At 53.1% G+C, this 14,587-nt stretch overlaps 1 protein-coding gene across 1 annotated transcript; it reads left to right on the plus strand.

Annotated features, from left to right (window-relative positions):
• The first annotated feature begins 645 nt into the window (after window positions 1-645).
• On the plus strand, window positions 646-10,570 carry CBX6 (chromobox 6). Its single transcript, XM_068401476.1, has 5 exons — window positions 646-724; window positions 901-944; window positions 1,115-1,180; window positions 1,371-1,437; window positions 9,596-10,570. Exons 1-5 carry the CDS (start codon window positions 656-658, stop codon window positions 10,568-10,570), a joined length of 1,221 nt encoding a protein of 406 aa, XP_068257577.1. The 5' UTR covers window positions 646-655.
• The last annotated feature ends 4,017 nt before the right edge of the window (window positions 10,571-14,587 follow it).

The raw sequence follows: 14,587 nt of genomic DNA on the forward strand, positions 1-14,587 counted from the left end.
AAATAAAAAAAAAAAAGGATTTAAGCGCCTTTATGGTTAGTTTTTGCCACGGTAGGTACTTCAAGACTGCCTGCTTCCCCACGTACCCCCCGGTGCCGCCCCGCTGGTTAGAGGTGGGTGACGGCGCATCTGCCCGTGCAGGAGGAGCAGAGGCGGCTGCGCGGGCCCCGCTGCCGCCATTGTTTTAAGTAAAAAAAAGGACCAGTTCGGGCGGGAAGGGGGCTGAGAGGGCGGAGGCGGCGCAGCAGCGCGGCCGCCATGCCGAGGGTCTGCCCCGGCCGGGCTTCCCGTCCCGCTCCCCCGGGAACCGCCCGCCCTTGGCCTCGAACGCCGGTCCCCGGGGGCAGGGGCCGCGGGACCCCCCTCACAGCGGGACCGGGGGGGACAGCGGACCCCCGCCCTCACACTCCCCCCGCCGCGCGGCCGCTTTAACGGCCGGCGCCTGCGCGCGCCCCCCTCCCCTTAGCAACCGCCCCCCCCACGGAGGAGGTGGTGCGGGGGGGGGAGGGTCACGCGCGGCCGCGGCGGGAGGGGGCGCGCGGGCGTGCGCGAGCCGGCGGCGGCACGAGGAGGGCGGGGCCGGGGGGCCAGGGGGCGGGGCGGCGCGGGCGGGCGGGATTATTATGGGCTGTGGGCGCCGCCGCCGAGGAGCAAGATGGAGCTGTCTGCAGTGGGGGAGCGCGTCTTCGCCGCCGAGTCCATCATCAAGCGGCGCATCCGAAAGGTGAGGTGCCGCCCGCAGCGGGGCTGGCGAAGCGGGGGCGGGGGGGACACGGCCGCCGGACTCCCCCTGCTCCCTGCCGCCGGGCCCCGGCCGCGCCGCTCGCCGGCCCGCCGGGCGCCCGCCTCACCCCCCCCCCCCCCCCACTCCATCCTCCTCTTCTCCCCCGTGTGTTGCAGGGGCGCATCGAGTACCTGGTGAAATGGAAGGGCTGGGCCATCAAGTGAGTGCATCCCGCCGGGGGCGGGGGGCCGCCGCCCGCGCTGCCCTGCGGGGGCCATCCTCGGGGTTCCGGGCGTGGGGAGGGGACGAGGGACGGGACGGGATGGGGTGGGCGGGGGGGGTTTGGGCGCTAACCCCTGCGCTTGTGTGTCCCCCCGCGCTGCCCGGCAGGTACAGCACCTGGGAACCCGAGGAGAACATCCTGGACTCCCGCCTCATCGCTGCCTTCGAGCAGAAGTGAGTGCTTGTCCCCCGCCCCGGGCTGGGGGGGCTGCAGCAGGTTTGGCTCTGGGTGGGCGAGCGGGAAAAGGCATCCAGGCTCCCTTGTTCTTTTCTTTCTTTTTTTTTTTTTTTTGTTAAACTTGTATGCTTCTGTTTCTCCCTTTGGGAAAAGTTTTAACTTCTTGACAAATTTGACTCCCTAAAGGGAACGAGAGCGTGAGCTGTATGGGCCCAAGAAGAGAGGACCTAAGCCTAAAACTTTTCTCCTGAAGGTAACTCTTGTTTAAATTACTTAGGCCTTGCCAAATGTCGCTCAAACCTCACCGGTGCGTGCCCTTGGAAGGACTGGACTTTCCAGTGATTTGTGCCTGCTACTGGGCTCTGGGAACATGGGGACAACCCGGGGGGAGAGTGGGTGGGGGGGCAGGGAGGCAGAAGCGTGTGTGCGTGCGACGGGTGCCCCAGCAGGACGGTCGGTACGCACGGATGTGCACGGTGAGGCTGCAGTCTCTTTTCCAGTACCCTCTCGCTCCTTACGGCATTCTGCTGTTGCGGCAGTGGAGAGCTAACCTGCCCCGCTCCCTCTTCCTTCAGCAGCCTATTCTGTCCAGCCCCTGCCCTGCAACTTAGCAGCACGCTGAGCAATTGGGCAGCTGTGGCGAGAGTCCTGCTGCCACTTGTGCTCCTCCGATCATGTTTCAGGATGTAGGTGCTCCACGGGAGTTTCATGAAGGGTTTATGTTTTGATCTGTGAAATGCAGGCTTATTTCGCTTTTTTGGGGGGGGGAAGAGGGGTGTTTCACTGCTGCTTAGAATAGCGGCTGACGTTTCCAGTTCCCCTCTGATAGACCCAGTATTTCTGCAAGGAAGGTACTGTCGTAGCATCTCTGTTTGCTTGCAGTGAAGAACGAGGAAGGTAGTCCCTAGTGCAGCCATCCCCCATTTTTTTTACTTTCTTTTTTTAATTAAGAAATCTGGTAGCTGCATGACCGCTGTGGGAGCTCTGTGGATTTATTAGTCTATGGACAAAACTCCCTACTTTGCTCCCCTCTTCCCGCCCGCCCCCCCCGTCCCCATCTAGCTAGCTCAATCTCAGACTCAGATGAATGTAGAAACACAACACACCTTTGCACAACTAAGACAGATGAATGAGTTCACAGCTTCCCTGGTTTTGATCTGGTATAAAGCCCTGGAACAGCCAGGGTGGACCCTGTGGTAAGGCATCGCTATCACTAAGTCATCCTATGGATTTGGGCAAGTCATTTAGCTTTTGTGCGTGTTTCCCCATCTGTGAAACAGGTTAATACTTTCCTTTGCCTGACAGCGGTAGGAGCTTTACTCAAGTCAGCGCAGCACTTTAACTGTATGAGCACCAGAAAGAGCAGTGAGGGGTAGGGTGTCACCTCCCCTCTGCTTTAAGAGGACGTAAGGAAGCACACGGAAGAAATGTGGGAACAGGCGTATTCTGATGCTCCGAGTAAAACCCAGGGGACTCTGGTAATCCTCAGAAGGTCCTGCTGGTGGAACTGTCCTCCTCCCTCCGGCGTTGCCTGTTTTTCTGCTAGCAGTTTTCTGTATCTGCAGACTGAGAACTACAAACATAACCGATATGTACCACCTCTTACTCTTTATTCAGGGAAACTAGACTAGTTGGTTTTTCTCTTTCTGGCAGTCATGCATTAAATTAAACCCTTGTGTTTAGGTTTCCAACAATGCAGAGGAATGCTTAAAGGGAAACCACCAGCTTAAAATAGTCCTCTGCTTGAATTAGAAAACACTGGTATTTGTAACACCTGGCATTGTTCAGAGTGGTAGAGAAGTGTTTGTGCTGTGCTTTTAACATTACTGTGTGTAATCAGTTTCTTTTTCATTCTGAATGCGATACGGCAAAATCCACTGCCAATTTTTCACTCATTTAAAAAAGCAAAACCACCCCCCAATCTTGAAAATAAAACCCACTCATTCCCTCTCTTCTCCCCTTGCCCTTTAAAACCCCCCTAAACTTGGAACCTGAATTATTCAACAGCATCCTTTGAATCACGTCCCTGACACGTTTCTGTGGCACATCTTCCTTCTGCCAGCTTCTCAAACGCTACTGAAAACCCGTAGGTTTGCAGAGCTGGCTTGGTACTTTGTAGAAGATGGATCGCGACGGGGAGCGAGATGAGCTCTCCCGAAGGCTGGTGCTGTGTTGTGGGAGAGGCTGGCAGAGCAGAACACTGCCGCTTGGTTTGCAGCTCTGGTAAATGGAGCTGGTGAAGCTGTTAGCGCTCTGACTTGCCGTTTTCCTGTGACTTCGGACCCTACCCTAAAAATAAGACCCCAGGCCAAGCAGGAAGAAGTAACCCTATCTCAGCTAGCCCTATCTGAACTCATTTGGGCTCTGTTCAGGCAAACCACTAGCAACCCAACTGCGGCTAGAAACGTGACCGAGACCAGCATGATGGTTTGTGTCGTATCCATTTCTTGGTCAATTCTTCTGACCTGCCAAAGACGCAGGCTTGACCTCTGCTAGCCCTGCAGCACTGGTGCCGCTGCGAGAGGAGTGGGATTTGGTTCTGCCTCGTGCATCGCTAACGATATTTTCGGTTCTTTCAGCTGCAGAATCCCTTGCCAGTGGGAATTTCAGAAGCAGGGGAAGAAATTTGATTCTTGCATCCCAGAGGGAGTCTTTTTGGAGTTGGCAGTTAGAACAATATTCTTTTTGATCTGTTAACTGAACAGATTAGGCCTGGATGCAATGATGTTTAAGCAGGAGTCTGGCCTAGGACTGCTTTGGTAGACTAGTCTGCCCGTGATTTGGTGGCTTGCTAGGATTTTTCATGTATATCAGTGCTTAAACTCAGGCTTCTGGCGACACACTGAAATAAGTCACCCCGATATGCCACTCAGTCCCCTGGCTTGTGTGGGTGTTTTAGTTTGCAGTTGGGGCTAGGTTTACCCTGGGATTAGTTCTCAAAAGCTGCAGATAGGCACCCAGGGGGATTTGCAGAAAGCATTCCAGCAGGTTAGTGGCCCACACCTTTGGAAGAGCTTTGAAAAGATGCATCTTTGGCCACCTGCTGCCTTTGTAAGCCAGGCTCCTGTTGCTGAGAGCTGTCTAACACTTGCCCTTTCCATCAGACTGCAAAGGGAAATTACAGTCCAGGCTTTGTAATACCGCTGTCAAGATGGCCGGTGTTGAAAGGGACCCCTGCAAACTTCAACTGCAAAGTTTTGGGCAGGAAATGGGTCTTTATCCTCTGCATACTAGGGGCAAACTTTCCCACAGCTGAGATCAAGCTTGGCGGGAGGTTGTAATTCTTGGGAGGCTGCTGGTATGCTGCAAGCTTTGTGCTGAGTGTATGGGAAGGGAAGTCCTTGGACTGAAATGGGCAGCACCGTAAGGCTCATACCCTGCTACTTAGGTGTCTGGCAGAAGTCGTCCTTGAGGAGAGGCCCTTCAGCTGGAGGTCAGAATAGAAGCTGGTGCGAGGTTAGAAAGAGACATAGCTCATGCTATAGTGATCTTCCTCTTTTCCCCTGCTCGGTTTGCTCTTTTTACTTTGCTTTTCCCTCGGCACTCTGCTGAGAGGAATGCAAAACTCGCCAACTGATCTAATAAAGTCTTAGCAAGTGCTGTTAAGAGACAGAGCCTGATCTGCAAGCTCAGTGGGTGGCAAGCAAAGACCCCTAGTCAGGGTGGCTGTAAATACTAAGGTGAAAGGACTGGAGAAGGTTAATGGGGAGGAAGAAGTAAGGGATAGCCTTCGTGAGAGAGGGGGAGAAGAAGGGGCCGAGCAGCATGGTGTTCTGTCGCTTCGCCCTTCCTTGAACTCTAAAGTTGGAGTTGGGTTTCTTTTGATCTCCTCCCTGTTCGTAAATTATCCCCGAGTGGTTTGAAAATAGACCGTTCCCCTTTGTAGCATTTTGTTCCTCATCCAGTAGGGAAACTTTAGTTTATGGCAGTGTTGCTTGGGAGAACTGCACTATGAACTGGCTTGCTATTGCCTTGTCACTTGGAAGACTGCAGAAGAAAGAGGGCGATAAAAAGGCAGAATGGCAGCCAAAAAGGGGAAAGAAGAGCTCTTGCGAGTGCTGTTTGGAGCAAGGACTGTGGGAATGCAGGTGGAGAATAAAAGACAAAGCAGAACCAGTAATTTATGAGAGAGTGGTGCTACTATGGTACAGCAGTGCTACTGGAAATGACTTGATTTTGAAATAATTAACTAGAAATCCATTGCCTTACAAGGTCTTTTTTTTCTTTTTTTTTTTTTTTTTCCTTCCAAATTGCAGAGGTGTTGATACAAATCAGGTAAGAGAGGCTTTTCTAAGCACGTGTCCATGTACGTGCTTGTGTGCCTCAGTGCGTTAAGGGAATGAATGAACAAATATGCTTGCTGGGCCTCAAGGGACATTTATTCAGAAATAGTAGGGAACAGGAGAGATATACTAGTTCCCAAGGGCAGTGAGGGAGAGCTGTACAAGCTAAATAAAGGTGATACATATCCCGAAAGGGAAGGGGGGGAAGGGAAGCAATCCTAGCAATTGCCTTGCTGTCGTGACAGAGCACTGCAGCAAGCCTCCAGAAGCTGCATCCTGATGTAGGCTGAGCTGTAAGCAGAGAGTGAATTACTTCGTACGCATGCTGAGTAACCTCTTCAGCAGTGAGCAAATCCTGCAGGTGAAAACAGCAAAACCCAGAGAGGTAGTTTCTATTCAGAAAATTTCTGAGTTAAGTAGCAAACTGTGGTGACACAGCTGAAAGGATTAAACAGGTTTATTTTTCAAGGACCTCATGCTCATACGGCTTGTGAGTGTGATTGAGTAATGGATCCGTAGCAGGGAGAAGTGTGTTTCCAACAGATAGAACTGAATGCTGAGTCTTCTCCAAACCAGAAGTTGCAAGTTACTTAATGTAAAGTTGGAAGCAGGGGAAGGAGAGCCCAGAAAATGTGTGGCCCTCTGCAGGGAAGAGACTTGAGTTCGTATAGTTGATGCCTGAATAAACCTGATCCTGTGGTAGGAATACTGAGCTTCGCAAGTGAGAGGGCTCTGGGGACTGGTCTTAGATAAAGCATCTGATACGATTTTTCTTGAAACTTTACCTGGAAAAACAAGCTAAGGGTAAGCTGAATATTTGCATATTGCTCTTTGGAACTTGTGTTGAAGCTAGTCACTGGGGACAGCAGCGTAGTACCTGGGGGGGGGCTGTTGGGTCCCAGCTTACCCTCTCCCTTAATAATCTGACCAAAGAGGTTGGTGGTGCATGTAGTCTACCTGGAGACTACTGAAACTGGAATTTAATAAATGCAGAGAGCTGCAATGTGAGTTAGAAACAGCTTCAGCCTTGAGGAGGTGCCCCAGAAGTAACTGGAAATGCAGACACATAACAAGTAAAGGAGACCTAGTGGTTCTAGCACACTGGAAAAGTCCTAGCCATGGACCAGGGCTCTGTGCTAGCCGCTGTGTAAGCACAAAACCAGGACAGGTCTCTTTGTAAAAACAGGACAGGAGCTGATTAATGTGCACAGGCTGAGAAAGTAAAATCAGCAGGACTATGGAAGTGGCCAGGTAGTGGCTGTCCCAGCATTATTGCTTGTCATTTAACATGGTTGATGGGAAGCTCCGCTGAGGAATTTTGGGATGTATAAGGCAACTGTGGGTGTTTGTGACTCCTTCCCCCAGACTGGGGGAAGACGTGGGGGGACGCCTGATTTCTCACATGCGTGCTAGAAGGCAGCGCTGTGGGCAGGCAGCAATTCAGCTCGACTCTGAGCAGAGGGGGCAGAACTCCTCACTCTAAGGCATGATTACAGGGTGGGGAATTAATCTAGAAGACACGTGGTGTTGGCAGCAGGAGAGGCCCTGAAGGATGCTTGTGTCTGTCTCCTGAAGCTGTGGATCAGGGATTTTTACCGGCACATCTGTCTGTACCCTCTGCCTGGCTTCCCTGTCCTGTGTTTTGGAACGGGATGTTGTGTTGCACTTTGCTCTCCGCTGAGCAGTGGTAAATTGGCTAGGAGCCCAAAGCACAAGAGCAGCAATGCTGGAAGGGCTGGCTGTGATAGGGAAGCAGCGGGGGACAAGGAAGAATAAAGTTGTTAATCCAGACTGTGCTGGTACGTAATGTCAGAAAGCAGACTGTAGCTTGTCCTTGTGTCTGCTGTCTGCTTCAGAGAGACCTGCGAAGAGAGGGAGCAAGCACAGTCCTAGATGTGCATCTGTCTGTGCCTGTGACCTCCTGACAGGATCTGTGGGGTCTCCCAAGTTGTGGATCATTGGGATGGGAGTGGGAGAGTTGATACATGGTACAGGGAGTTTGTCTGATGCTGCTGCTGTGCTGCAGCCTGTGGGATGCTTGGGACAGCAACTGTGTCTAACTATTAATTTTCTGAACAGTTTGGGGCATGGAGTAATGTGTGAGGCTGAGCAAAGCGAAACTAGCTGGACACTGGGATGCTTCATGCTACAGCAGGACGTGTTGGGGTTTGTCTGTGCTGGGGACACTTTCCTCTAGCTAGGCAAAACAGCCTTGTACGGCCCAGGGTTAACATGGAGAGTGTCTGTGTCTGCCTTGGAGAGTGTCTGTGCCTGTCTCGGCATTCGTGTTACTCATCCCTGTTTCTTTGTCAGCCGGCTAATACAAAGTCTAGAGTCCCTGGTTCAGATGACCCTTCAGTCTGCATTTTCACATACAGCCGGGGAAGGAAGCCTCATCTTTGCAGTCCTTTTGAAGCCAGGATACAAGTAGTACTGCAGGGCACGATCCAGCATTAGCCAGGGAAGAACAAAATGTCTTCACGTCTTTGTCCTCTGCTCGTTCAGGATCTTTGGCAGTTCCCATGGGGATCTCGGTGGGAGAAGAGGGGCACTGGGTGACAGCAGAGTTCTGGGGGTGTAGGGCCAGGGCTTTGAGCTTATTGTGAAAGAGCCGGCCTGGGCCCCTCGCTTAGATCTGTTAGATCCCTGCCTTTACACGCACATTTTTTTTCCCCAGGCGTTTCTCTGGTAGGAGGCAGAGCCTGCAGGGTGACAAAGGAGATGGTGTTGGAGTGTTTAAGCTCTTAGCTGGCAAGAAGCCATCCCGATCTTGGCGTGTGCTAGGGGGCAATGAGATGGAAAAGTTGGGGAGGAAAAGCAGCTGTCTTCTGCTAGCACTGCAGTTCTTGCTGTGCCCACGAGGTGGGGGAAGCTGCTCAGGAGATGGACAATGGGAGGGGGGCTCGCCTGTCCCCTCCAGCCCTGGGTGACTTCTGCCTGTGACCACTGCTGAGAAGGAGTAAGGAAGGGGGTTGGTTTGGGCAAGGAGCGGGGTGCAGGTGGGAGGCTGAGCTCAACAAGCAACTGTGCTCTGACAAGGCGTGATGTAAGCATATGCTCTGGGTTTCTGTGCCCACGGGGTCTTCAGGTCATATGGCCTCAGCTTACCGACGAAACTGATGTTCATGCTGCCAGAAAATGTTCCTGTCTCTGGTGGATGAACCAGGGCAGGCTTTGGCACTGTCTCCAAGCACCAGAAGAGCTTAAAAACTCTTGTACCCCTGCCCTGGCTCTTATGGAGGGCTGGCACTCGGCAATTGAACCAGTGCTGTTCCTGCTCAGTTTCATTGGTGAGTCTCAAACAAGTGTGGTATTCAAAAGGGCAAGGCATTCTCTTCTTTGGAGGTATAGTTAAACTTGACTTGAATTCTAGCTGGCCTAGTCTCTGGCTTTAAACGTTGGTCCTTGCTCCCACAGAAGAGGAAGGATAAAAAACTTGCTTGTGGTCTCTAAATAAAATTAAGCTTCAGATCTCTGCATTTCTTGTGTTCTGCTAAGACAACTATGTCAGACCACCCTCACCCACCTCCATCTGTGTTCCTCAAGACCCCCTTCTACCATGCTTTCCAGAGCAGATGAGACTGGTTGTGGGAGGGGAGGAACAAACTGGATGCATTACTCTTACTCTCCCCCTTGTCTCTCATGCTTGTTTTGTAGAGGACCTGATACAGTCCCTTGTGTCGGGGCTGGTACGTAATTTTTGATGCTAACTCAACACTAACAGCCCCAGTGCCTAGGAGGATGCTTGGTTGTTTGGCTGATAGTGGAGGCTTGTGCATGTTGGCTGATGGTGACTGAGGCGGGGGCCTTAGAAACCATTAAATGTAACCCTGAAACATGACTGGAGGGTGGCAGTTTCCTCCTGGGGAAAGCATGTGTCAACAGGGGCACAGCCTAGGGGGTAATGAGCTGCCCAGAAAGGATACAGGCAGTGCCCCGTGCCTGTATGGCGGCGGTGCCATAGCTGTTGGTAGTCCATAGGTGTGTACGTGTGCTTGTCATTAACGTGGGCATGAATGTGACACGGTGTTGCTGTAAGCACTTGTCCTGAGGTAAGCAATGCCAGATTTGAGATTTGGCTGCATGTAGGCTGACTCTGTTTGTTTTTCTCTCTCCCCACCACCGCAGGCTCGGGCCCAAGCGGAGGCCCTCCACATTGGGGATGTACACTTTTCTGTCAAGCCTGGTTCCAGCACCTCCTCTCCCAAGCTCCACTCCAGTGCGGCAGTGCACCGGCTCAAGAAAGACATCCGACGATGCCACCGCATGTCCCGGCGTCCCCTGCCCCGTCCAGACCCCCAGAATGGCGGGAGCGTGGGTGGTGGGGCTGGCATCCGTCCTCCTGTCTCGCCCTTCTCGGAGACCGTCCGCATCATCAACCGTAAGGTGAAACCCCGCGAGCCCAAGCGCAGCCGCATCATCCTCAACCTCAAAGTCATTGACAAAGGTGGGAAGCCAGCCAACGGGGCTGGGGGCCTGGCTCGGCCCAAGATCCCGTCCCGAAACCGTGTCATTGGCAAGAGCAAAAAGTTCAGCGAGAGTGTCCTCCGCACTCAGATTCGCCACATGAAGTTCGGCGCCTTTTCTCTCTACAATAAGCCGTCCGCTGCGCCTGCCCCCTCTCTGGAGGGCAAAGGGGAGGCCGAAGGCTCCCAGGCAGCCTCCTGTGGGCTCATTATGGGCTCCACGCCCTATGATGCCCCCAGCTCCAGCTCCTCTGGCTGCCCCTCGCCCGCCCCCCACTCCTCCTCTGACCCAGATGATTCCCCTCCGAAGCTGCTCCCCGAGACCCTCAGCCCAGCCATCCCCGACTGGCACGAGTCGGAGGTCCTTGACCTCTCGATCCCACCCGAGTCGGCCGCCACCAGCAAGCGTTCTCCGTCGGGAGGGTGCGGGGGGGGGCAGACGCCCTCCTTGTCCCTTTCCTCTTCTGACCCAGAGCAGGAGGCTGGCGACTGGCGTCCTGAGATGTCCCCTTGCTCTAATGTGGTGGTCACGGATGTCACCAGCAACCTCCTCACCGTCACCATCAAGGAGTTCTGCAACGCGGAGGATTTTGAGAAGGTGGCGGCAGGCGGCGGCAGCGGAGGAGGCAGCAAGTGAGCAGCCAGGTCCCCCTGCTCCAGAGGCATGGAGGGGGGAACTCTACCTGCGAGAAGTTGTGGTGCGAATGGCTGTCCTTAGTTCTCTCCTTCTCCCCTTGGCTGTCCCTCTGCCCTCACTGCCACCCTTCCTCCTCCTTTCCCCCTGCCTGCTCCCTCTTGCCTGCAGGCTGGAGTGTCAGTGAGCGGGAGCAGGGGCACCCACCATCCTTGGGTGTCGCTGCTGGGAGGAGGCAGGGAGGGTTGTGGTGGGGCTGGGATGTGGTTGTGTGTCCTTGAATGTGGTGGTGTCCAACGGGCGGTGGAGCCTTTGGGGATGAGGGATTGGGTGAGTGTGGTCTGTGTGCCTGTGGGGGTGGCGGGGAAGGTGCTCTTCCCGCTCCTTCCCCTTCCATCTGTGACAAAAACTGAAGAGGAGCTCCAGACCCTTGAGGGGAGGAAGTAAGAGGATTGGAGCCCTCGCCCACTCCCCCCAAGCCTTCTCCCACAACGTGCATGCAGTCTCTTCCATTCCTATGTTTCCCCCTTGCCATGACTCTAATCCTGCCGTCCTTCCCGTTCTTGGTCTGTGGCCTGGATCTGCTGCCATCTGTGCCGTCCTCGTGGCAGTGCCTGATCCAGATGGCCCCAGAGCAAAGGGGAGAGGGGCAGGTGAAGCGTCGTGCCTGGAAGGTGCTTGAGACAAAGCTGGGGTGGTGGGGGATGCCCCATGCAGCAAACACCCCGTATTGGCTTCCCCTTTCCTTTGGCTATTGGTGCTACCTTGGCAGTTGTATGGGTGATTTCAGGTGGCCTGGTCCCTCCTCTTCTCCTACATCTTCCAACTTGCTCAGCTTTGCAGGGGGAAGGGAGGAAAAGGGGAGCCTGTTTCTGGCCCAGATCTTCCTCCTGATGTTCATCACTTGCACTTGCTTGGAGGAGAGGGCATGAAATGCCCTTCCCCGGCCTTTCTGTGGTGGAAGAGGGAGTGGGCTGTACATCCATCCTTCAGTTTGGGGGAAGATACGCTGGCAGCGTGATGCTGCCCCAGCCGGGTCAGGCTGGTCTCCCACCTTACGTGTAAGCTTCCCCTGACCCTTTTTGCTTCCCCTGCTCCCTCGGAAGGAGGGAGGGAGGGATGGATGGATGCTAAGGTGGGTCATTTGTTCTTCCTGCTTCCTTTCGTCTCTCCTGCTCTCCCTTGCCTGTGGTGGATAGGCCTGGAAGAGAGGGTTCCTCTCTGTCTTTTCAGCATCTGAAACAGCCCTTACAACTGTCAACCAAAGGTGCTAATAAGAAATAACTGTCTCTCTCACGTCATATTCATGTCTGCTGGATCTTTTCCCCCAGAGCTCCTGCGAGCTGATGTAGAAATTCCTTCTCTTCGCCCCTAGCAAGCAGGAGTGAGCAAGACCACAGCTTGCTGTTCTTTACCCACAGCTCCCTCTTTCCCTGACCACCCTTGTTCACATCCAGAATAAGCTCTCTCTTTCACCTGCCTTTTCTGGCTTGCTCCATTTCTGTGTGGGTCCTAAGCTTCACGGTGAGATGCCGTTCCTTTGCTCTCCCTTCTGCCCCTACTCGCACAGGGCTCAGCCTGTAGGGGCAAGGAAAAGTGGTGCTGATCCATCGGTGGAGAGAGCCTCGCCCTCTCGGCCCCGTCCCATGTATTTGGGATGGGGCAGAGGGGCATCACTTCTACGTATGTGCTGCAGAGGTGAAAGGGGTGGAAAAAAATTCCCCATGCTGGAGCTCACCTACTTACACACCTGCCCTGGGCGGGTGAACACGAGTGGAATTGTCCCCTCTGGTGCTTCCACATGAGGATGCTCGGGCGCTTCCGGCTCCGAGGAGTGCTCTCGTGTGGAGTAGTGAATTTGTGGTTGCACTGGTCTGAGGGTAGAAGGGAGGCAGTTTGTGGGAGAGAGGTAATATTTATCTGCCCAAGGGGCGTCATCAGGGCGGTAGAGGGATAGACCAGCTTCTGACCTTAATTAGGGCTTCTGTGCCCAGAGCTCGTCTCTTCCCCGCCTCCAGCGGCTGGGTTGGTGTAATGAAATCTTTGCTGCCCTCCCCGCAAGCCTCGCCTCGCAGCGAGTGGAATTCAAAGCTGTGGGGCACAGTGAATTCACACCAGCAGCAGCTCGGCGTCCGTGCAGACCGTCCGAGGGGGGGTTCCAGGTGCTGTTAGCACCACCCTTCATGCACCTCTTCCTTTTTCTTTCCTTGGTTAAAGAGCTTAGTGGCCTCTTTGGGGATGCGGTTGCATTCAGAGCTGAAGCGAGGGGCAGGGAGGAAGAGACTTCCCCGATCCATTCACCAAGCTAAGGCTTCCTATAACTTGTTGGACTTATGTGCGTGTCTGTATTTTACCTGCCTGTATTTTTCGTGTCTTTTATTTTTTTTTTTTTTTGCATCTTTCCTGTGCCTGGCACACCCAGGGATCCCTTATTTTAGCATAGCCTGTCCATTCAACTGCAGCTTCAAAGATGAGCAGTTTGTAGGCATAGGGAAAAGCTTTTCTTAGGGAAATAGCAAGGAGATTCTTCTCTTTCTTTTCCCCCTTCTCAACAAGAACTATTCTGCGGCTGCGAGATAAGAGGAGCTGCTTTGTGGGGTGGATGCAAACTGGCCAGTCACTTTAGGTTGTTAAGTTACTGTTTGGCGTGTATGTGGTGATGTGTTTTGTTTCGTGGTATTGAGGTTCTGAAAAAAAAACAAACAAACATTGAAGCGTTTAAGTGGGAGATAAAAGGGAACTTTAATAGGAAACTCGTGATGTGTTTTGGCCAAGATGTGTGTTCGCTTGGCAGAATTCTTTTCCCCAGTGTCTCTTGTATGGTGTTCTTTGGGGGCAGGGGGCAGGAATTGTTTAATTGAAGGGGTTTTGCCTTTCTCCAGAGTGACAAGCAAGGGGACTGTCTGTGAAGAGCAAAACAGTGGGTCATTGTAGGGATACTCCATGAGGACCTTCCTGTGGTGAGGAGATGAGGGGACTTGTTGCGTCAGAGGAACTCGTGCAGTAGATCCTCTCTTTGTGGAGGAAGAAAGGAGTATGATCCGGCTTGCAGACACAGCTCAACTGCTTGTGTGACAAATCTCTCCCTGGGTGGGTCGCCAGGTGGGAACCAAACCCTGAACCTCTGGATCCAAAACGAGGATCCCGTGCTGTTTTGAGTTAGAGGTTTGCTAACTTGAACGCAGCAGCAGCCTCAAGTTCCCTCAGGTGGACGGGCCACTTGAGGCTGACTAACCTACCTTTGTATTCACGTGGGTTACACTCCTCCTTCTGAATTTTTGTCCTTGCTCCTTAATGGAGATGGGAAAGAAGATCCATCCGTGCCCTTTAAAAAGGGCATGGGATTGAGGGAGGAGTTTGTTTGAAAGTATCCCCTTCCCTTCCCCGTAACCCCTAGGAAAAAAAAAAACAGGGAAATATTCTCTCTGTCTGTGCCATGTTTGTTCTCTTGTCGTCGTGTTTTTAGAGGAGATTTTATGATGGAGTGGAAAAAGTGAAATGATTAGTTTTGCATAAAAAAAGAAAAGTTTAAAAAAAATTTCTACAGGGAGAGAGCGAGAGAGAGTTTAAAAATGACTAATAAATGCAGTGATTGCACAAACTGTAGTGGTATTAGATGGTCCTTAGAGAAAAAGAGTATTTTGTAGTATCGAAGCATGTGTGTCTGGGATGGTGTTTGGCTTGCTTGAACAGAGAGAAAGGCATTCTGGGACTAAGCAGCGATCTCTGAGCTGAAAAGGCAAGTTGCATGTTGGAGGAACCCTGTCTACAAACCCTTCCCGTCCTTGCCTCCCAAGTGTTGGAGTGAGTTCCCTTCCCTCCCATACCTCTCCTGTGAGCTAAGGTGGAGTCTCCAAGTGGTTTTCCGGCCGAGTGGCCCTCAGAAATGGCCGGTCGCGTTCTGCCAGAACGTGGATCGGGCCACCAACATGGAAACAGTTGACTTACTTTGCATGCACAGCAAGCTGCTAAGATTTGGCGTTGGCATGTACCTTTCCTGCCAAGTCGCTGTCTCTTCTC

This window comes from Nyctibius grandis, chromosome 5, assembly GCF_013368605.1.
Source record: "Nyctibius grandis isolate bNycGra1 chromosome 5, bNycGra1.pri, whole genome shotgun sequence".
Classification (NCBI taxonomy): Eukaryota; Metazoa; Chordata; class Aves; order Nyctibiiformes; family Nyctibiidae; genus Nyctibius; species Nyctibius grandis.